General features: G+C 43.4%; 1 protein-coding gene across 1 annotated transcript in view; it reads right to left on the bottom strand.

Annotated features, from left to right (window-relative positions):
- Positions 1-24,297, bottom strand: part of TMEM163 (transmembrane protein 163) — a gene marked incomplete at both ends in the record, with an annotated part of 229,422 nt that overhangs the window by 62,871 nt on the left and 142,254 nt on the right. Inside the window, 2 exons of the mRNA XM_080689011.1 lie at positions 15,907-15,998; positions 16,672-16,715. Coding sequence (XP_080545137.1) covers positions 15,907-15,998; positions 16,672-16,715 — 136 coding nt within the window. The remainder of the gene's footprint in view (positions 1-15,906; positions 15,999-16,671; positions 16,716-24,297) is intronic.

Genomic DNA, 24,297 nt, shown 5'->3' with positions numbered 1-24,297 from the left:
TCATCATATGAAAGAGCAGACACAGCAATAGGTATAAAACAGGCATGCAGAAAATGTCTTATGACAGATACTTTGCCACTAAGAAATTGGTATCCTGCTCTTACATGTCAGTTTCATGAATTTATTCTGAGTCCTCTGACTTGATGGCGTGGTGGCGCACACTTATAATCTCCATGCTTGGGAGGCAGAGACAGGAGGATCGCGCTGGTTCGAAGCTAGCCTCGCTGGCTTAAGAAACCCTGTTTCCAAATAAAAATATAAAATAGGTCTGGGAGTGTAGCCCGTAGGTAGAAGGGTTTCCAGGAACCCCAGTACCACCAAAAAAAAGCCTCAGTATGTAGGGCCAAAAGCCAGACTCTGCAGAGATACCAAGAGGCCAGGAGGAGAGCTGCAGGCAGGGAAGAAAGCATTCTCCAGAAAGTTACATGTTACTTTAACAGCATGAGTAATAGTACTTCTAAAAGGTCCCTGGGAATCAAGACCAAAAATCAGATAAGGAAGGAGAAAAGCAATATTTTTTGAAAGCATAAAAATTCTCAAATACAAATCAAAACCACTCGCACCTATAAGAATAGTTAGACCTAAAAAGGTAGATAATAACAAGTGTTGGCAAGGATGTCAAGAAACTGAAACCCACTCTGCTCATGGAAAATGGCAGAGCCACTTTGAAAGACATTTTGACAATTCTTCAAATGTTAAGCACAGTTTCCATATAAAACAGTTCTATATTCTGAATGCTTATGTCTTCCCCCCTCAAAAAAATTCCTATGTTGAAATACTAGCCCCTAAAGGCTAGGAGGTAGGGCCTTTGGGAGGTGGTTAGTTTGTGGGGAGAAGCCCTCATGAATGGCATTAGTGCCCCCAGACAACTGCCTTGCTCATTCTGCCATGTATGGACACATTAAGAAAATGCCATCCATGAACCAGGAAAACAGATCCTTACTAGACTGCATTTGCCTTGAACTTGGGCTTCCCAACCCCGAGAACTGTGAGAAGTTTCTGTTATTTATAAGCTATCCAGTCTATAGCATTTTATTTTAGCAGTGTGAACGGACTAAGACAGTCAGCAATTCCATTCCTAGCTCTTTACCCCCCAAAAGTTAGAACCTATGTCCACAAAAACACTTGCACACAAATGTTGAGAGTAGAATTCCTTATTAGCCCCAAAGAGCAAACAACTCAAATGTCCATCAAATGACGAATGGATAAATCAAATGTGGCACTTCCATTTGACAGAGGATGGTAGAACAATAAAAAGAACTGAAGAATAGACACAGGTGACAACATGGGTAAATACAGAAAACATATGCTAAGTATGACTGAGGGAAGGAGAAAGGTGTGTGCTGAGCCACGAAGGAATGTTTAGTGTGTGACTGCATTTGTACAAAATGTCCAAGGTAGTCTAGCTGGAGAGAAAGCAGATTAGCAACGGTCTGAGCCTGGGCAGCATTGTACGGTAAGAGCTAAAGGAGCTGAGGCTTCTTTCTGTGGTGCTGACAATTTTTTTTGTGTGTGGTACTAGGGGTGGAACCCAGAGGTTTTCTACCTCCGGGCTATATTCCCAGACCTATTTTATATTTTATTTGGAAACAGGGTATCACTAAGTTACTGAGAGCCTCACTAAATAGCTGAGGCTGGCTTTGAGCCCGTGAGATCCTCCTGTCTCAGCCTCCCAAGTACTGGGATTACAAGTGCGCGCCACCACGCCCAGCTGCTAACAGTGTTTTTTGTTTTTGTTTTTGTTTGTTTTTTTGGTGGTACTGGGGATGGAACCCAGGGACCCAGGGGCCTTCTACCTCCAGGCTACACTCTCAGACCTATTTTATATTTTTATTTGGAAACAGGGTCTCTTAAACCAGCTGAGACTGGCTTTGAACCTGCGCGATCCTCCTGTCTCAGCCTCCCAAGCACGGGGATTACAAGTATGTACCACCATGCCCAGCCTTGCTAACAGTGTTTTAAAATTGATTTTGATGATAGATATACAATTTCAAATATGCAAAAAGCCATTTAACTGTACATTTTAAATGGATGGTCGGGTGTGATTGCGCACGCTTGTAATCCCTGCGCTTGGGAGGCAGAGACAGGAGGATCATGCAGGTTCAAAGGTTTAAGAGACCCTGTTTCCAAATAAAAATATAAAATAGGTCTGGGAGTGTAGCCCAGAGGTAGAAGGGCTTCCAGGAACCCAAGTACCACACACACAAAAAATGGATGAATAGTACACTATATGGAATTTATATGCATATTTGTGTGTAATAATTTATGTGATATATATATGTGATATATATATCACATATATTATATATATCACATATATTATATATCACATATATTATCATATATATATATATATATATATATATATATATATATATATTTTAAGAGCAACTCACTACATTGCCCAGGCTAGATTTAAACTCCTGGGCTCGCCGGGCGTGGTGGCACATGCTTGTAATCCCCGCACTTGGGAGGCGGAGACAGGAGGATCACGCAGGTTCGAAGCCAGCCTCTATAGCTTAAAAGACTCTATTTCCAAATAAAAATATAAATATGGGTATGGGAGTATATCCCAGAGGTAGAAGGGTTTCCAGGAACCCCAGTACCATCAAAATAATTAATAATAATAATAATAATAATAATAATAATGATAATAAACTCTTGGGCTCAAGTAATCCTCTTTCCCCAGCCTGCTAAGTAGCTAGAACTATAACTACTTTGCCTGTATGTAAATTCCATTTTTTAAAAAATAATAGCTACATTAAAATATATCTCTGTTTTGCCTGGAAACCCTACTGATTAAAATAACGACAATTTATCAAGTACCTAGCATAGATAAAACACCATGCCACACAACTTTTCTATATTACCTCATTTGTTTCTGGTAACAATTTTTTGAGGTAAAGAGGAACAGGTAGAAAACACTTAAGCATTCTTTTGAATGCCTCCTATTTCACTATTTAGCTATGGAAATAAACTGAGTCACCATAAGAGAGATGCTGTGCTTCCTAAGTTGACTCTACACCCCAAGGGAGTAAGTAACATTTAGAGAAAAGCAGGAAGTGGGCGTAGTCACCAGAATTCCATCCAGGGCAACTCCGTGACCCCCAATGAGGCTCTGTGCACCTGGTGAACTCCTTCATGTGACAAGTAGCTGCAGATGAAAATGCCCAGTGGTGCTGATGGTTTAAACCCAGTAGCACAATGGAGGATAATCAGAGAAAGGCAGTCCCAACAAGAAAGAGATCAGAGCTTTATTTTTTTTCTCAGACTAGATTGTTGGGAATCCAGCCTGACAGCTGGCGGGGCTTGGCGAGATGATGAGTACCGACGACTCGAACACAAACCCACAAGCCGGGAGTCAAGTCAAGCAAGATCTCATTCATTTCTCTCCAAGCAATCATATATATAGCACCAAGCCACGAGGGGAATTCCCATGAGAAATAGCCTAGCCTATCCGGGATAAAGATCACTAGCACGTAGTTCATGGCCAATCCCAGGCCAGTACATGAGCCATTCATGTGTGCACAAAGCTTCTTTAAAGGTAGAAAGGGAAAAACTGCTCAGTCTCCCCACCCATAGTGAATGGGGAAACCACGCCTTAGTAGCTTCCTCCAGGCGCCATCTTTAGCCCATTTTCTGCTAAATCACTTTACTTAAAGTTTTGCCTTAGGCTGCAGGCTGCTCAGGCCGAGGGAGGCGCGCTGTATGGACATACCCCATCACTAGATTGCTTTGTTTTATTCCCCTCTCAAAAAAAAAAAAAAAAAAAAAATGTGGCCAGGCATGGTGGTGCATACCTGTACTTCTAATACTTGGGAGACTGAGACAAGAGGATCAAAGGTTTGAGACCAACCTCAGCAACATAGCAAGACTCTCAGCAACCTAGTGAGACCCTGTATGAAAATAAAAAATTTTTAAAGGGGGTTGGGGGTTAGCTCAGAGGTAGAATGCCCAAGTTCATAAGCCAGTACCACACACACAAAAAAATTTTTCCAGGAAATTCAAGAAGTATAAAAAAGAAAGTAATCGGCAACTATAACCAACACCAACATTTTAGTGTTCATTAGTAAACTGCAAGTACTATGCTATGTCAAATTGAATTTAAAATATCTAAGAACAAAAATACAGAGTAAACTATGGAGACTCAAGAAGAAAAAAAATGTCACAAAAACTCTGATCCTAAAACTTCAAACACAATTGTAAACAAGCCCAAAGAGTTTGGGGTGAAAACATGAGAGCTCAGAGGAGAGAAAGTGCCTGCCAGAGCCCCCCACTAACAATAGTCTTCACGAGAGGAGGAGGGAGGGGACTCATCCTCCCATCTGACACCTCCTGGAGGGTCCTGAACCTAGCCTGCGCACCCGCACACAGGTGCAGTTTCCCCCAGGACGCCAGAGAGCAGAGGAAGGACGGAGGATGAACGCCAAGGCGCCAGGCTCGGCTTTCCAAACGGTGACCACCCACCTGAGGGCAAAACAGGGCCCAGAGTAGGAACAGAACATTCTTCCTTTGGTAAATATCTTGTCCCAGCAGCAGATACCAGAGGACAGGCCGCAGCTGGGGACAGAGGCTGGCTCCTGCTGCTCCAGGGCAAAGCCACAGAGCTGAGCCTCAGCCCAGCATCGTGAGAACCAGGCTGTTTGAAAGAGGACTGATGATCTTCATTTGCAAGGCCTTTGAGACACGGGAGGGCTTCTGTGCTTGTCATGCAGCCACTTGCCCGCGGGCCCAGGACGTGAATGCCAACTCCTGGCAATGCCTACCCAGCACCCACACTGCCCTGCAGTGCCCAAGCAGTCTCTCTCTGACTGGCCAGCTGCCAGCCATTTCCCCACCGTGCAGAGCTAGAAAATAAGCCCAGGGCTACATTTCAAGTTGGATAATGTTATACCCTTCTCAATTCTTCTGAATCCTTTCCTTCCAATTGATTTTGGGTTCAGCTAATTGCTAAGAAAGCATATTTCTAGGGAAGAAGAGAGAGGGTAACAAACTGGTAAAACCAAGACCAGAAAATGATCATTCAGAGAGGCAGGTGTTCCACAGAGGTGATGAGAAAATTTCAGAGGAAACAAGAACTAGGTTTAAACCCTGGTTCTATGCGCTTGGGAGGCAGAGACAGGAGGATCGCAAAGGTTCAAAGCTAGCCTCGCTGGCTTAAGAGACCCTGTTTCCAAATTAAAAATATACTGGTCTGGGAGTGTAGCCCGGAGGTAGAAGAGTTTCCAGGAACCCCAGTACCACCAAAAAAATAAATAAATAAATAAATAAATAAAAATAAATAAATAAATAAAATAAAATAAAATAAATAAAAAGTAAAATAAACCCCGGTTCTATCCATTACTAGCTCTGAGCCCTCAGAAACAACATTTACCTTCTTTCCTGGGTACTAAATAACACTCTATGTAAGGCAGTGCCCAACATGACTCCTGTCACAAATCAGGTGCTCAGTGAATGGTTTTATTTTAATGAGGGTTATCAAAACTTTACATAAGATGATGGGATTCATAATTCAATTTCTCATTCTGAAATTCCCCTCTTTTTTAGTGCTGGGAACTGAATGCAGGGGCATTCTACCTTCATGCTACCTTCATCCAGTTCTTCTTATTTTCTATTTTGAAACAGGACCTCACTATGTTGCTGAGGCTGGCCTCAAACCTGTAGTCCTCCAGCCTTAGCCTCCCAAGTATTGTTTGTAAACCCCTAGAATTTGAAATAACCCACATGGCAGCCTGTGACACCATGCTCAGTTCACTCTGAAATTCTTTAATGAGCACCTGCTACATGCTAGGCATTCTTTTAGAGATTGGGGATAAAATAAATAATACAATTAAGGACTATTTTTGACCTTGTGAATTTAAAGTCTTAGGCAAACAAATTTACCAATGCATAATTTAAATACAGATAATTATATCTGTGACAGGAAAAAAGCACACGATATTGCAAAAAAAAAAAAAAAAAAAAAGAATGCACATGGTAGAAGGAAGCTGTACTTAGTCGCCTGAGTTCTCGTAGCCAGAATCTGGGTACAGTTCCAAATAGAAATAAAAAACTTCTCAGCCGGGCGTGGTGGCGCACACTTGTAATCCCAGCATTCGGGAGGCTGAGACCGGAGGATCGTGGTTCGCAGACAGCCTCAACTACTTAGTGAGGCCCTCTGCAACTCAGTGAGACCCGGTTTCAAAACAAAGAATAACAACAAGGGCAGGGAGTGTTGCTCGGAGGTTGAATGTCCCTGGGTTCCCTCCCCAGACCCACCCCAGACCCGCAATAAATAAATAATAAAATAAATAAATAAATAAATAACTTCTCATTTCCATCCAAAATTCTGGCAGCACACTTCCCAAAAATAATGCAAATGCTCAAAAAGCAAGAATATGGAAATATATTCAACTAGACTGGTAACTAAAGAAAAGTGTATTAACAATTTCCCACCTGGACAACTGGCAAAGATCAAAGTGAATTATAACACTTAGTGCTGGCCAAGATGAGCAAACAGACCTCTTCAGCTCCTGCTAGAACACATGTAAATTAGTGTGACCTCTTGGGAGCACAGTTCGACACTGCTTGTCAAAATTATGTCAGCATATTCTTTAACCTAGACTTCCAGTAATTTATCCTAAAAAAAGCATTAAAATGAAAATGTAAAATAACAATTGCTTCAGGCTGTTTGTAAACCCCTAGAATTTGAAATAACCCACATCTTCAACAACAATTTGCTTAAACAAAATAGAATAAATCCACAGATAGAATATCACACAGTTACCAAAAAATAATATACCTCTACCATAAGAGAGAAAGATGTTCAAAGTAAAGTGTTAAGTAGAGAAAAATCAGTTTGCAGAAAACTGTATACAGATCATCTCTATGTAAAAAAAGGATTTTAAAAAAAAATTTTTTTTTGAGGTACTGGGGCATTCTACCTCTGGGCAACACTCTCAGCTCTTTGTTTTATTCTTTATTTTGAAACAGGGTCTCACTGAGTTGCAAAGGGCCTCGCTAAGTAGCTGAGGCTGTCGGAGAACCACAATCCTCCTATCTTAGCCTCCCAAATGCTGGGATTACAAGGGTGCACCACCATACCCAGCTACCTCAACTGTTTACAATTATCATGTATTATTTGGTCTTGCCCCACACAAATCACATTTCTGGGTTTTTTTTTGGGGGGGTTGTTTGTTTGTTTGTTTGTTGCAGTACGGGGGTTGGAATCCAGGGGCACTCTACCTCCGAGCTATGTTCCCAGCTCTATTTTTAATTCTTTATTTTGAAACATGGTCTCACTAAGTTGCAGAGGGCGTCACAAAATAGCTGAGGCTGGCTGAGAACCTGTGATCCTCCTGTCTCAGCTTCCCAAGGACTGGAATTATCAGTGTGTGTCACCATGCCTGGCTCACATATCACATTTCTTTTGGAGGGAAATGACATTGAGAAATCAAGGAACAATCTTTTATGACCTCAATTTACTACTCTCCCAATATCCCCAGGTCAGAAGCAGCTTTCTAAATGTGCTGAAATATCAGCCAGGCATGGTGGCAAACGCTTATAATCCCAGCATTTGGGAGGCTGAGACTGGAGGATCGTGGTTTGCAGACAGCCTCAGCTACTTAGGCCCTCTGCAACTTAGTGAGACCCTGTTTCCAAATAAAGAATAAAAAACAGAGCAGGGGGTATAGCTCAGAGGTAGAATGCCCCTGGGTTCCATCCTCAGACCCACAAAAAATAATAAATAATAATTTAAAAACTAAATGTATGCCAGGCATGGTGGCGCATGCTTGTAAGCCCCAAGCTTGGGAGGCAGAGACAAGAAGATCATGTAGGTTCAAACCCAGCCTCGCTGGTTTAAGAGACCCTGTTTCTTTTTTTTCTTTTTTTCTTTTTTGGTGGTACTAGCGTTCCTGGAAACCTTTCTACCTCCAGGCTACACTCCCAGACACCTATTTTTTTATATTTATTTTTATTTGGAAACAGGGTCTCTTAAGCCAGCACAGCTGCTTTCAAACCTGCGCGATTCTCCTGTCTCCACCTTCCAAGCATGGGATTACATGCATACGCCACCATGCCCGGCCAAGAGACCCTGTTTCCAAATAAAATATAAAAGAAGTCTGGGAGTGTAGCCCAAGAAGGGATCCATTCCCAGTGCCACCAAAAATAAATAAATAAATAAATAAATATGCTGAAATGTCTTGAGATTTAAATTTTTCTTTGCCAATTCTTTTATTCCATGGTCTTGAAAAACAAAGTAAAACAATGGAGTAGATAATTTCAAACTATTCTGGTACAATCAATCAAAACATTTTTGAAACTCTATAGATGGAAAATTAATCACCTAACATTTTTAAGCATATATTGGAGGTACATCAGTACCAGCCTTCACCTTCTCCAAAAAAGTATTTGTCAGATGCCATAACGCTCTTCCCCTTTTACAGAGAAAAGAGCTGGGGATTTGGGAAGATTAGTAAGTCACTTCCAGTGGCAGAGCAGACGATTGACAGCACAGCTTTGATGGAGGACTCTTCTTTAGACTGTAGTAGATTTCTAGGACTGTCGTGAAACAGCACCACGACTAGGTGGCTTAAACAACAGAAATGTTTTATCTTACAGTTCTGGAGGCTGGGAGTTTGAAATCAAGGTGTCAGCAGGACCACATTCCTTGACTCCAGCCCTCCTGGCCTCTTCTACCTTTGAGCGTTTGCTGACGCTGTTGGCTTATAGATGCATCCCTCCAGGCTCTGCCTGCATCGTCACAAGGGTGTCCTCTCCCCGAGTGTCTCTGTCTCTGTGTCTGTGTGTCTGCAATCTCTTTGGATAAGGACACTAGTCACATTAGATTATGACCACCTTAATGAAGCATAACCTCATCCTGACTGCATCTGCAAAGACCCTATTTCCAAATAGGATCACATTATGCAGTACTAAGAGTTAGGACTTCAATGTATCTTTTTGGGGGGTACAACACAATTCATAACGGGACCAAGTTTGCACTACTTCTAACACATACACTCTGCCCATAGTGCCATAACCCTTAGTGTCATGCCTGTGTCTTGGCAGCTGGTTCCCTATATCCATTGACATATGAAGGCATGTGTGTGCATGTGTGTATGTATGTGGTGCTGGGGACTGAACACAAAGGCATTCTACCTCCAAACTACATGCTCAGCTCTGTTTTATTTATTTATTTTTTTAATTTGGAAACAGGTTTCACTAAGTTTCTGAGGCTGGCCTCGAACCTATGATCCTCCTGTCCAACCTCCCAAGTTCTAGAATTACAGGTGTGAGCCACCACCACATTTGAAAGGCTTTTGATAGTGGAAGGCCACTGCCTTTGGCTTTCAGGCAAAACAAAATCCGTACTATTGACGGCAGGTGAGCTCATGGGCTCCTGTAAGTTTCCACCTTCCACCTCAGAGTTATTTATTCTTCTAGTTCGGGTTCTGCTCTTGAGTTAAAACACATTCAAGGGCATTGTAAAGTTAAGAGCACTAGACAAATGTGAAGTCAATGGAATTTACTTCCCTAGAGCCTCTGAGTTAGGGCCAGATCAAACATCCCATGAGAAGAAGGAAAAGACGTGATACTTCTTTGATACCCTCTTGGTATAACTCATTGCCTTGCACTCTATTTAAATCAGGCACCAGAAGCAAGTTACTAATTCATCATCTCTTGACTAAACTGGTCACTTTTCAAAAAAATCTTTGGAGTTGTTTCCAAAAGCAGCAAGGGTACTGCTGAAGCCAGTCATCAAAAGGCTATCATCAAGCTGTCCTGTCGACTGGTAGTTTTTAGGCCAAGGAGTTTGGCTCAGCAAATTGAAAATGAAAGCAGAGTAAGGTCCCCGGGTGAGAAGCAGGGTGCCCATTTATCTCACATGAGAAGACTCGCAGAGGGTTTATGCGTCTCTAAGCACATCCATTTTAGCTCTTGAATGCACTTTCCAATGTGCTAGAAATGCCATCTGCAGGTACATTTGGGACAGAAGTCCCATCTCTCAGGCTACGTGGCTGACTTCATTGCAAAATGAGAAACCTGCAAAGGTGAGCAATGCCTCCCATCTGCCTCCACCCTCTGTCTCGGTGAGCTGACAACTCGCCCAAAGAGACAGCTGGGGCTGGGGCTCCTTCGCGGGCCCCACCTGTGCTGTGATCATATGCAAAATGTCAGAGGCTCCCAAAGAGCTCAAGCTGTACCTTCTGTGGCAAGCATCCATCCGATGACCCTGGCAGCTGACAGTGGCAGGAGGCCGTCCTTCCTGTGGCCTTACATGCACCCAGGCTGAGAATGGCTAAGAAGACAGGCGTGACATTCCCTGTGTTGTTCAGCCTTGCCAAGTTCTACATGCACCAGTTTCCCCCCATTTCATTTCTAAAGTCCCACAAATTTTCTTTCATTTTTTTGGCAGTACTGGAGATTGATCTCAGGACCTCATGCATGCAGTCTCTACCACAGAGTTAGACCCTCATGCCTCTCTGCTCTTTGATTTATTAAAAGCTTTTTTAAAAATATAGTTTAAAAGTGATCACTATCTAAAGAGGCATTTGCTGGACAATATGATAGCCTCTAGCCACATGTGACTATTTGAATTCTTTACAATTAAAAATCCAGTTCCCCTATGGCTGTTGTGACATACTAAATGGTGACATGTGGTCAGTGGCTTTATATACAGCACAGACATAGAACAGATCTATTGGAAGGCCCTGGTCTAAGGACATAAAGAAAATGGCTCCCCTCCTTTATTTGTCCCCCATCCCTCTGCTGGAGGGGAGGCGACCCTGCTGCCAGTCTTCTTTGTATCCCTGCAGAGATCTTTTCTATGCCTAAGTGACTATGTGTGAATATAAACCTCTTTTGTTAAAACCAACAAGAAAAGACCATCCATGCTATTTTGCACCATGTTCTCTCCACTAATGAACCTTGGCACTCACGATGTAAGTGTACAAATAGTGTTTCATCCTTCTGAGTGGCTACATTGCAATCCATTGGCACAAGGCCAAGGTTGCCACCCCACCACCCCACCCACATCCCCAGGCTCCTCTGTTCACACCCTGTAAGGTCCTGACCTTCCTTCCCAAGGATTCTCCTCCCAGTCTACGAGGAGAGTCATTAGAGATGCAATCAAGATGAGGTCTCCACATTATTCACACTCTCCAACTCTTTTCTGGCTGTTCGCCCTAATAAAAACCTGGCTGCCCCCTAAGGAAGCTGCTTTTTGGGGGGGGGAGCAGAAGCAGTCTCTCTCACTTCATGCTGTCAAAGCATCTTCTGAGGGGCCACTTTCAAACCACTTCCCCAGATTCCTCCTTCTAGGCCTAAACTTGCCATCAGACTCGGCCACTCTCTGTACCTCCTTCTCCTCCAACTTCCTGGCCCTTCTCCTTCAGTTTACTGGTGGCAACAGTACCCGCCTCATGGCCGCTGCCTTTATCTGCTCTCCAAATTCTGCAACCGCTCCCGGTGACTCCAATCCCAGACGGAGCATGCAGTCAACACCTGGCCTCGCTCAAATCTTGGACCTTTAGTGTCCGCTCTAACTCCCACTCTGAATCTATACTGTAAAATGAAACATGTTGTTAATTATTGGCTTTCAACATCTCACTTTCAGAGTAGGACCCCACACCAACAATCCTTGACCTAAACAAGACTTCTAACTTTTGGTTACTGCTCATTAACCTTATCACTGTCCTTCTAACATCACTCCAGCCCCGTCTCACCCAGTTGGGATGTTCTGATCTATTTGTAGACTTTCTCCCTTACAGACACACTTGAGTCCCTTTCCTTCTCTCTATCATCCTCACAGGTTGAAAACCCAGATCATGAAAAAATCTGATGTCCTGCCTTCTTCATATCTGTCATTCACCAAAAAGTTTGGAGCTTTTAAAAAAGAATCACTACTTGATGGGATTATAAAATGCTACAACTGCTGAGGAAAACAGAATGGAGGCTCCTCAAAACACTTAAGAAAGAATTGCCATAGGACCCAGCAATCCCACTTCTGAATGTACATCCAAAAGAATTAAAAACAGGATCTCAAGGAGATATTGACACACCCATTCCTCACAGCATTATTCCCAGTTGCCAAGAGGTAGAAGCAACATAAATGCCTATTGATTGATGGATGGATACACGAGATGTGGTCTATACATTCAGTACAATATGATTCTGCCTTTAAAGAGAAGGGAGTGGAGTCTCACACACACTCCATGATGGACGGGCCTGGAGGGTAGGTGGTATGCAAAATGAAATAAGCCAAACAAATACCGTGTGCTTCTACCTGTGAATAATCTAAGGAGGTCAAATCCAGAGAAACAGAAAGCCGAATGGTGTCACCAGGGGCTGAGGGGAGAGAGGGAAAGGGACTGCTCCATGGGTATAGAGTTTCAGTTTTGCAAAACAAAGACGTTCTAGGGACACATTTCATAACAACGTTGAAACACTAAACACTACTGCACTTAAGATACACTTAAAGTGGTAAGCCGGGCGTGGTGGCGCACGCTTGTAATCCCCGTGCTTGGGAAGCTGAGACAGGAGGATGGTGCAGGTTCAAAGCCAGCCTCAGCTACTTAGTGAGGCTCTCAGCAACTTAGTGACACCCTGTTTCCAAATAAAATATAAAATAGGTCTGGGAGTATAGCCCGGAGGTAGAAAGCCTCTGGGTTCCACACCCAGGACCACCAAAAAAAAAAAAAAAAAAAAAGTGGTAGAGATGAAAAATTTTATCTTGTGTGTGTTTTTTTTATCAAAATAAAAAATGCAACAAAACAAACAATTACATTCTGTGATGATAGAGAAGTGATGATCTACCTTCCTCCAGGCACCAACAGCCCAGAAATCACAGGTTCAAGGCCAGCCTCAGCCACTTAGTGAAATCCTGTTTCAAAATAAAAAGGGCTGGGAATATAGCTCAGAGGTAGATTTTCCCTGGGTTCAATCATCAGTATCAAAATAAAAACAAAACAAACTTAAAACAGTGACACTGAAGATATTTCTTGTCATGAATCTCAATCCGGGAAAACCTCCAGGCCACCTGGTAAATGTTCGAAAAACCACAATAGCCAGTGCTGTGGCACAAGCCTGTAATTCCAGCTACTCTGGAACCTGAGGCAGGAGGATGGCAAGTTCAAGGCCAGTCTGTGCAACTTAGAGGCACCCTGTTTTAAAAAAGGGCTGATAGTATAGCTCGGAGGTAGAACCCACTTGGGTTTAATCCCCAATATCACAAAGAAAAATAAAAGAATAAAAAGAAATCTCTGATAATTTGTGACTTTGTGACTAATATGTATGAAAATCTTTTTAGTGGGAGGAAAATCAGATTTAAAAACAATCAGAAGAGAGAAATTTGGAAACTCTGAATTCAATTTCTTCTGTAACTATAGATCAAATTCCTGATCCTTAACTCTAAAATAAAATAGAAAAGACAGACAGAAGAGCTTTTTCCTTAAATGCTTTATATTTCTCCTATATATGCAAGACAAGTATGCAAATTTAAATTTCTAGAAGCCACATTTAAAAAGTAAACATGAAAAATTGGTTTTAGTAGTTTAGCGAATATATTCAAAATATTCTGATATAACATATAATCAATACTTTCAAATTAGTAAAAGTATCATATTCTTTTTTTTCTTAGTAAGTCTTTGGAACTTTGTGTGTATTTTATACTTCAAACACATCTGTTTGGTTACACAGTGACACAGCAAATGCTAGTGCTAAATTATTGCCCTAGGACAAGAATATTGGATAGTAAAATTATAGAACCAAAGATCAGGTGTGTGTTCTTCTGAGATTCAAGCCTAATTCTATACAGCACTCTCTAGGTTGTTTTTACTCAATTCCTCAAATGCCTACAGAACAGGTTTCATGGATATACTAACTGCTCCTTCACCCAGACCAATACTGATCCAACTTCATCATTATGCAACGATCATTTGAAATATTACAAAATTAATTTGCTCCTATTATTGTCTTAATTTTTCAGCCACAAATCAACACATGTTATCAAAAATTATATTATCTATGATATCTCAAGGGGTGTGTGTGTGTGTGTGTGTGTGTGTGTGTGTGTTACTGGAGATAGAACTCTGGGGCATTTTACCTCCGAGCCACACCTCTAGCCCTATTTCTTCATTCATTCTTTTTTTTTATAGGGGAGAGTGCAAACGCAGTCCCCCACTACCACAAATTATGCAGTCAAGTTTCCCACATTTGGGGAAATGCAGGGGTCAACACATCTGGCATGCAATGAATAAGCCTCAACCTGGGAAAACTCCCTTCAAGATCATGGTATCTCCCCTGCCAGGTAAGCATTTTATTCTTTATTTGGAAACAGGGTCTCACTAAGTTGCAGAAGGCCTCACTAAGTAGCCGAGGCTGGCCTCAAACCTCGATGCTCCTGTCTCAGCCTTCCAAATACTGGGATTACGAGTGTTCACCACCACACCCAGCTGATATCTCAAGTTTGATCCTTCATATTTGTTAAAAGAGCTAAGGCACATCAAATTAAAGATTTAACACATAAAAAGTTTTGTGTACTACCTAAGCCAACAATGACATGAGTTTAAAATTTGTTCTGGTTAGTGAATTTGTTAGTGCTGTTTTCCAGAAGTTTCCCATGGTACATTCAATCTCAGACTGCTGTCTGAATCCCCTGGCACAAAAGAAATAACCTCAACCCTGGCATGTTTGAGTACAGTTTAACATCCAATTCGAGAATACCTTTTACCTGAGCATCACTGTGGACCTCAGCAGGGAATATTTGCTCATTTGTGTTCAACCATCCAAAAACTGTAGAAATAGGGTAAAACTCCTGCCCTGGTGCCTGAACACACACAAACACACACACGCATACATACATGCATACATACATGCATATATACATACATGTGAATTAATATATGTCTATTTGCATCTGTGTATTCATCACAACACTCCTGTGAAGGGGAAATTGTTTTCCTGCTATTCCAGATGAAGGAATAGTCCCAGAGCTGCCAAATGCTGGTATTTATTTATTTATTTATTTATTGTTGGTACTGGAGGTGGAACCCAGAGGCTTTCTACCTCCAGGCTATATTCCCAGACCTATTTTATACTTTATTTGGAAACAGGGTCTCACTAAGTTGCTGAGAGCCTCACTAAGTAGCTGAGGCTGGCTTCGAACCCGTGCGATCCTCCTGTCTCAGCCTCCCAAGCGCGGGGATCACAAGCGTGCGCCACCACGCCCGGCTAAATACTGGTCTTTAAAGCAAAGCAATCTTACTCTGGAGACTGGGGGTGTCTCTCAGTGGTAGAGCTTTTGCGTAGCATGAGTGAGGCCCTCTGTTCTAATTCCTAGCACCAAACACACACCAAAAGTAAGATCGAGAAATCTGACTCTGGAGCCTGTGCTCTTACTACCCCGGAGGTTACAAATGCTACAATGATGTGGAAATTGGAAAAGATGTGTTTTATGGTCAGAAACACAAATCTCTCAAACTCAGAATCTTCACCCATAGGATGAAGCTTCATCCTCCAATATGGAGAAAGCTGGAAGGCATGTAGCATCATTTAAAATGCCCTCAGGGTGTCTTCTGTAAATTACAATGATGTGCTCACCTTACACAAAATCCAAAAGAAGATAGATTTCAATACTAAAGAGAGAGAATGGATGATAGATAAGCAGATGGGCAAATGGATGGACAGAAGGATGGACAAGCAAACAGACATTCACTCCAGAGCGAAGAGCAGAATTACGAAAGTGTGCCCATCTCTCCGACCAGCCCAAAGAGGTTTGTCACATGCTACGTAGACACCGCACCCGCTGCCCTCAAAGGCAACGTGGGGACCCAGTTCTCATCACAGAGATGAAAGCCGCAGGGTGATTTGTGCCGAGCGGCTACTTGCAAGGGTTCTGCAGCCTGGAAAAGGTCAGAATCCACTTACATGTACTCCCTATGGGCGGAGTGCACGGCGGCCGCATTGCTGTAGCGCCACAGGACGATCGCCGATGACAGGACATCCAGGATGGCATCAAACTAGGAGGAGGAGAAGGGACTTCAGTGTTTTTCCAGAGTGAACAGGGCATGACTCTAAAGACAGGATGACCGTAATGTGACTCAATAGCTGAATGAGTAACTCAGAGTGTAGAGGTTTCTGGATGTTTCTACACAGCCGCTCAGGACCCTCACAGTAGCAGAGCCACGGCCCCTGTAGGGTGGCGGGCTCTTTCCCAGAGCCCCTGACTATAAGCACTCTGGAAATTTGGGCTAGAGGATGGGAGGTACACGGTTCTCAAATATGGTTCCCCCATGGCAAGCAAGATAATCACAGTATTTTCCTGTACATCCCAAGTAAAGTACTTGGGTGAGGGTGCTCTTTGTGCCTTTCAATGGGACTGTTCTACCTGGGCCCAGGGGTGAGGGTGGGAGTCCCTAAGGGCTCCAGGAAGTCTACCAACACTTTGATATTCTATACAAAATGCAATGGTTTTGTTTGAATGAGAGAGAGGAAGAAAAGGGCTGAAGGGGAAAAAGGATTAAAGAGGGGCCATGGAAGGCTTGCTAAAGTGTGTGTGTGTGTGTGTGTGTGTGTGTGTGTGTGTGTGTGTGTCCTATGCTAGCCACCCTCTTACTTAAGAACTCAGGGTGAGATTCATGGGCTCAAGAAAAACGTGTGAAACTTCATGAAAGTACATTTCAAGTTACTTACTGCAAACCCAAAAGCAGAGGCGCTGTACCTCATAACGGAGACAGCTAAAAAGAAAGAAAATATTATTCAGAATATTTAAAACCTCACGGACAAGTTCTCTCACCTGTGTGTAAATTAACACATTTCATATGGCCTTTTAACACCAAAGGAAAAGTTTCAAGAGAATAAAGTTAAAAATTAACTTTCCTAGGAAAATCTGAGAGTTTTAAAAGAGAGAAGAGTGAAAGAGTTCTAAACTCCACTTGCAACAACCTCCGGGAGGCTTCCTGGTGCCCGGAGCACTCCAGGGTCAGCTTCAGAATAAACCTAAGAAGTTGCCAGTGACTTCTGAGACTTTGAGGATTTAGAAACTGGAAACAGAGAACTGGGAACTATGTAAAATTTTCAAAGTGAAACGGCACCTACCCAAACTTTTTCGTAACACAGTAACTAGTGACGGCCTCCAACGCATACACCAGTGCTAACATAGGATGGAAAAGTCTTTTGCCCAAGGGAGTTTAAAGTGCAGAATAGACATCAATACAGCTGTTTTTAAAAGTCACAAATTATCTCAGATTAAACAATACATGTCTAAAAACACAGATGCTATAATTATAACTAAAATATTTTACCTATATCCAAAAATTTGGGTTACAAGACAATTGGGTGGCACTTTTGCCTAATTGTGTTTTGTGCCAAAGCCATGGTCAGCCTCAAAGACTGTCCTTAGTTTGACTCAGTAAAGGCAGATCTCAAAAAAAAAAAAAAAAAAAGCCATATTTAACCCTACAACAAAGCTTGTAGCTGAGACCAGCTGTTGCAAGTGGGCAAGAGATAGATAAAGAGGTCACCCCTATGTGGACTTCATTTCACCCCGATGATGCTTGTCTTCATCCGGTCTATAAGGTCCAGGAACAGGCTCCAGAAAATCATGTCATGCTGTGTGCCCCAGAGTCTGGTCACGAAGGGGTCACCTGACCCAAAGTGTATTAAACATCATTCATTCTGTGCTTTAAGACTTGAGACTGTGGGAGAGCCCTGGTTGGTCAATTTATTAGTTAAAAGTGAAAACTGGAAACACTGAAGCTGTAATCTACCCTTGTTTGCTATGGAGACTGAAAAGCAGAAAAACAAGCATGGGGCACACACAACCCTGGAGAGAAAGAAAACCTAACGCTTTCCTAACATTTCAAATTCTTCCCTACAAATCAGCCAGGCCAGTCTTGAGGCTGTGTGAGGTGGAATACAGCCCATTAAACCCTTCTCCTCCCCTGTATTGGACATGAGCAGTTCAAGATACTCCTGGTGTCGGTTCACTGGCCCAGGGAGAGGGGCAGAATCCGCTGTGCACAGTCCCTGGCTTTAGCTTTCTTGGCAACACAGGTATATGGTATAAAATAATAGTGGGTCTTCCCAAAGAGAAGTAACTCATGGATCAAGCTGGCGTGTTCAAAGAGGCAGCTGATTCCTGGTAGGGCTGCCCTGCCCTGAGCACAGAGAGGCCCTATAAAACCAGCTTATGCTAAGTGCCTAGTAACTGCTAAATAACCATAATAAAATTTCATAGAGGTCAAAAGGGTGTCTGGTTTTTTCCTTTACAATCTGTTTGTAGAACATTTTAACATCTTAGCTGCTTTTTTTTTTTTAAATCAGTAGTGGAAACCTTTTAACTCCTACTACCTTTTTTTTTTTTTTTTTTTTTTTTCAGGACTGGGAATTGAACCCAGGGGCATTCTATCTTTGAGCTATACTCCCAGCCCTATTTTTTTAATTCTTTATTTTGTTTTTGTTTTTTTGGTGGTACTGGGGTTCCTGGAAACCCTTCTACTTCTGGGCTACACTCTCAGACCTATTTTATATTTTTAAATTTGGAAACAGGGTATCTTAAGCCAGCACGATCCTCCTGTCTCCGCCTCCCAAGTGCGGGGATTACAAGCGTGCGCCACCACGCCCGGCTTTATTTTTTATTTTGAAACAGGGCCTCACTAAGCTTCTGAGGCTGGCTGTGAACCTGCAATCCTTCTGTGGATCTGGTTCTTCCACTAACGTCTTATACTCAAAATCTAGAACAGATTAAAGAAGAGCTGCTGGGCCCAAGCTCCCACTCTGCCTCCACCTGGGCTCTCTGACCTGGGTAGCACAGACCAGGCACAGACGGAGGTACGCTCCCCTTCCCATGCCATCACAGAAATCCACCAGCTTAAAAAAGTGGTAAACTATGAGTTTAAAATGCTTGCGAGCCAGGCGTGATGGCGCACGCTTGTACTCCCGCGCTTGGGAGGCTGAGACAGGAGGATCGCACAGGTTCGAAGCCAGCCTCAGCTACTTCAGCTACTTAGTGAGGCTCTCAGCAACTTAGTGAGACCCTGTTTCCAAATAAAATATAAAACAGGTCTGGGAGTATAGCTCAGAGGTATAAAGCCTCTGGGTTCCACCCCAGTACCACCAAAAAAAAAAATTCTTGCAAGTGAGTTATTTGGTAATAAGAGACATCTATAGAGTGTGTGCTACAGATTTCAGAATGAAAAATGCCTACTTGATGATGATAAACACAGGAAACTCACGTCACGACTGGAAATCCAACAACAGAGACAACAACTGAACAGCAAGCAGACTCCTGGCTCCACAGGAGTCCAATGTCCATGACTTCAAATACTCTCAGAATAATGCTGGGAAGTCCTGCTGAGTGAGTGAGGTAAGCTGGCCCAGTGGATGGACAACCTAGAGCACACGTGGAATGTACTATTCCGTCCTCTCTGCACCAAGGAAACGGCAAGCAAGAGGACTCCAGGTTGACTCACTTAACAGAGACGTGTCATTTACTTGTAAATTGCCTCCATCCAATTTTCATGATGCCATGGAAAGAGAGGGCTGCCAAAAATTGCATGGGGACTTGAGTGCCCCCTGAAGGGCCCTCCATGCAGACTTCACTCTGGCAGTGTCCTCTGTAGACAGTTCCCGGCTCCTGCTATTAAGTAACAACAAACAGTCACTAGCACAGGACCTGAATCAAAGAGTTCAAATGGGCTTTTGGAAATTTATGGAGAATGTCAAGTAACAACTTCATTTTCTTTGGCCCAAAATTTGTCACAATCCTATCCTAATACCAGGAGAAGAATGAACTCGACAGAAAGGACCATATCAGTTTAGACAGCTCCTATCCCCATGAAGAGATAGAGCAAGCCATGGGGCCTACTTTTGCGGAGCTGGGGGTTAAACCTAAGACCCCACGTGTGCCAATCAGTGTGCTATGCTGAGCTATAGCTCCAGAGTCATGGGGTTTTCACTGAGATATTTCCAACTTCCTGCATGCTAAAAATGGGTTCTACTTGAAAAATAGCAGGTCTGAGCCAAGACAGCCACCCAAGGCCTAGAAGAAGTGGTAGGGGCCCCCAGAGCTACATGTATAGGTGACTGAGCACAGCAAAAAGCCACCTTAGGGGCAACCAGGTTCAACACTGCTTATGAAGCAGGTGTTGGATTTAACCGTGGACAATAGATATGGGCCCTGCCAACCCCAATATTTATGCTATAAATGGCAATATCCATGAAGAGATGGGCAGCCAGGCAGGCAGGCAGCCATGACACAGACCTCTCTGAAGGTGGAGTCAGGGGCCACAGAGCTGAGGAAAATGAAGTCGCCAAGGCTGTCAGCACACCTGTGCAGGGCCTGTTTAACACCCGGTGGCTGCTCTGCTCAGGATTGCTGGCAACATCCAACTTCACCTGGATGCACTGTTGCCAGAAGCCCCTAGGGGAGTCTTCAAGCATGTTTCTGCTTCTCACATTTGAACCTGACTCCACCCCTCATAACTCAAATGTGCACTTATGGGACTGGTGGCCACCAAGAGCCTACAAGGCATGCAACTGCAGGCTACGGGGAGCCTCATCCGGCTCCAGGGAGCTGCGGCATAGGCTTCCCACCACTTCCTCCCCCACAGGAGAGTAGAAATGCTTTGCCAATTGATTAGCCTGCAATTATACATCTAAAATGAATACTTGGGATGGGACAAGCTCCTCTCTTGCTCTACCGTTTTTTTTTTTTTTTTTTTTTTTTTTTTTAATTTTGAAGTAGGGTCTCACTAAGGTGCTGAGGCTGGTCTAAAACCTGAATTCCCCCCACCCCTGACACCCCGTTTCAACATCCCAAGTACTGGGATTACAGGTGTGAACCACACCTACTTTTTCTTTTTACTAAGACCAGGTATCCTTAAAATGTACATAGGTAACAAGAAGATGTATTTGAGACTGGCCCAGCATCCATTCTCCCTCCCTGTGGGAATATCCTGATTTTCCTCCGGGGAACCTTACCTGCTCCACCCTCAGATTAATGATGTGGGTAGAATAACATTATCCTCACTCTGGTATATCCCATTAAGTTGTCCCATGTTCAAAGATAATGATTCTAAGGTGCTATAATTCAATTTGAGCCAGTGAGAACCTTTCCCAAGTTTTTTCTTGGTTTAAAATATGGGAAGGAGGTGTCTTTCTAGGAGGCAGTAGAGTTGGAAGTATGAAGACGGGAGCTCTAGGTAGTGATTTTGACATAGACGGGTGGAGACTGCCTCCAAACGAAGTCAACACAGAGGAAGTGGACATAAGAAAAGAGGCAGATGAAAGCCATGAGAATACCAACTGAACCTCTGAAGTCAGCCTTGTCTGAAATCTGTCCCTGGATTCCTCAATACATACACCCAATAATTTCTCAATTGTTTAATTTCTCAATTTCTTTAATTGTTTAAGCCAGATGAGTTCCTATGACTTGCAGCCAAATTAGTCTTAATACAATATAGTTTGGCCTAATACTACCACATTCAATAACTTCTTTTAATGCCTAAAAAATGAAAAACTGCTATATACAAAAGGTTCATAATAAGTTCATGTGACTTTTAATAGCAAACTATTGGATCCAATGAAAATGTCCAGTAGTGAAGCAATGATCATGGATGGTCTTTTTATGAATAGGCTACATGTAGCTATTTTGTTTGTTTGTTTGTTTGTTTGTTTTAGTACTGGGGATGGAACCCAGGGGCATTCTACCTTCGAGCTATACCCCCAGCCCAATGTTTTATTCATTATTTTTGAAACAGGGTCTCACTGAGTTGCAAAGGGCCTCACTAAGTAGCTGAGGCTGTCCACAATCCATGATCTTCCTGTCTCAGCCTCCTGTATGCTGGGATTACAAGTGTGCGCCACCACGCTGGGCACATGTAGCTATTTTTAAATGGGTATGTAGAGTACTGTTGCTGAATGCATATATTGGCATAGTAAGCAGAATAATGATGTTGATAATAAACAGATGGGCAGCATGTTGATGACGTGAGCACTGGGTTCCTGGGGAAGGATGGGTCTGGGTGAGGGATTCTGATTAGTGAAGGTGAAAACTGAATGGAGAAGTCAGAAGAGGCCTCACAAAGATGATGGCATTTAAGCAAAGACTCCAAGGAAGTAAGAACATAAGCCATGTAGTTAAGTTACCCAGAGAAAGAGCCTTCCACATAACGGGAAGGCAGTGCTAAGGCCCTGAGGTAGAGCCTCTGCGTGTCTGAGGTCACGTAGGGCAAGGCCAAGGAGAGCAGGAAGGTGTTAACATGGCGTGACTGGGGAAAGATACAAAATGATTTATGTGATACTTCTCTCTTTACAGTACAACTGTGTTTTTAAAATGCAGCTAGAAAGAACTATTTTTATCATTTGAGGGCTGGGAGCATTTTGAGTGTTCTTCCTTTTCTACTCCCCCTCCATATACACACACATGTTCTACGATCATCCTATATAACCATTCAAATCAGAAGAAAGTAAAACCGAAGGTCTAAAATGAAAATAGCAGAAGCCAGATTTTGAAGTACATCTGGGGGCAGGCTGCAACAACAGGAAAGCACATTACTATTCCAGCTCTTGAATGATGTGTGTCTTTTTATGTTTAACTTTCTGAAATCCATCTTTTCTATACTATCTTAACCTCCACAAATGGGTTACTAATGGCCCAAAGAGTTAACAGTGGTGGTGCGGGGGTGGGGGGAGGCAGGCCAGGCTGCAGAGCAGAAGCAAGGCGTCCTCCCAGTCTGAGAGACCTCCTGCCTTTTAGGATGCTCGTCCTACACTCCACGTTCATTTACAAGCCCAGGGGGGTAATAAGAGCTACACTCCCAGAAGCACACACAACAGCCGCCTTGAATAAATATTTATACAGGTCTGGTTAAGAGACCAGATCTTTTTTAACTAAGTCGCACAGGGCCCAAAAGCACACTGGCTGAAACTCAAAACCAAACAGAAAGACAGCTGGAAAATGAAGGGGACCCAGGCAACCCATGGTTAAGGCAAAGCCAAATGCAAATCCCTCAGCTGAATAAGTAGGGGCTCGGAGGGAGGGTCCTGGAAGGTTGAGACAAAGAGCCTTGGAAATGAAGAGAGGAGCGTGCCAGCGGGGCTAGCGGGACTAATGGGCGAGCCCCTCCACAACATTAAACAAAGAATGCCATTTCAATCCCCAGCTAGATTTACAGCAACAATGAGGACCCATCTGTCATTCTCTGCAAAGTCAGGCAATAATTATCTTGAGCCTTAGCACTCTTTAGCAATACCCCAGGCCCCATAACACCTCCAAGTTGTTAAATTATGTGACCAGGAAAGCTCTGTTAATAAATCAATCCCACTTTAATTAGAGCGCCCCTATCACTCAGATGCCTGGCAGCCGCCTCCCTCGCAGCCATGCAACTAACTCAGCTGGGGCCCAGCTTTCCAGCGCCCACCTGCAGTCAGACGCTCTCCTGCTTGCTGGGACCCAGGCTGCAGAAGGGGCAGAACTCAGATTTTACTTATCTATCATCTAATTCTCTTCAACAGAAGCTCCAACGGCTTCCAGACTCTCTGTCCTACTCAGACAAGATTATCGTGAACTACAAAAGTTAGTGACAGGTTGTTGAATTCGGTGGAGATGGGAAAGTTGTTTAAAAAACAAAAGAACCAACCTGATTAGTCCATGAAACTACTCATCCTCAGCTGCAGCACTGTTGCGTGACCTTTTATTTTTATCTATCTAGAATAGAATTTATGGATCGGCCTTACTCAGCCCCTCTGCTGCCAGGCCCCCGTGGTACCTAGCTGACCCCATCAGAGCCACAGGCAAGGCCCCCAGCAGCTTGAGGGGAAGGTCAGTCACTTGACCTGCATGCCTGCAGGTTCTAGCAAAGCACATACCAGAGATACCAAGTGCTACGTGAACATCAGCCTCCAGAATTTCCTTCTGTAGGGTCTGGCTCTCGCAAATGATATCAAGTGGTACCCTGGCCATGTTCTCAAAGCCAAAAACATCATTCTTCCAGAGTACTTTTTCTTCCCTAGACAACCCTGAAAACGTATCATCAGCCCCAGGCAAGCCACTGGCACTGCCCACCCACCTCTTCTCTGCCTGTCTGCAGACAGGCAAACCGTTGCCAAGACCTCTAGAAGGAGGGCCCTGGGTCTCTGCTGCCTCTCTTCCACATCTCCAAGAAAAAGAAAAGAAAGGACTATTGCTGCTGTGGGGCCAAGGGGTGCCGCTGGATCGTGTTCTGGGCCACTTGGCAGTGAAACATCCTTTTGCACTCAGATTTCTAACGGGAATCAACCATCAAAATACCTCCCAACCTTGCCTCTGCCTCTGCC

The sequence above is a fragment of the Muscardinus avellanarius genome, assembly GCF_963383645.1.
Source record: "Muscardinus avellanarius genome assembly, chromosome: 2".
NCBI classification, from domain to species: Eukaryota; Metazoa; Chordata; class Mammalia; order Rodentia; family Gliridae; genus Muscardinus; species Muscardinus avellanarius.
Note: the sequence above shows the minus strand (reverse complement) of the source record. Positions and strands in the feature narration are given on the sequence as shown.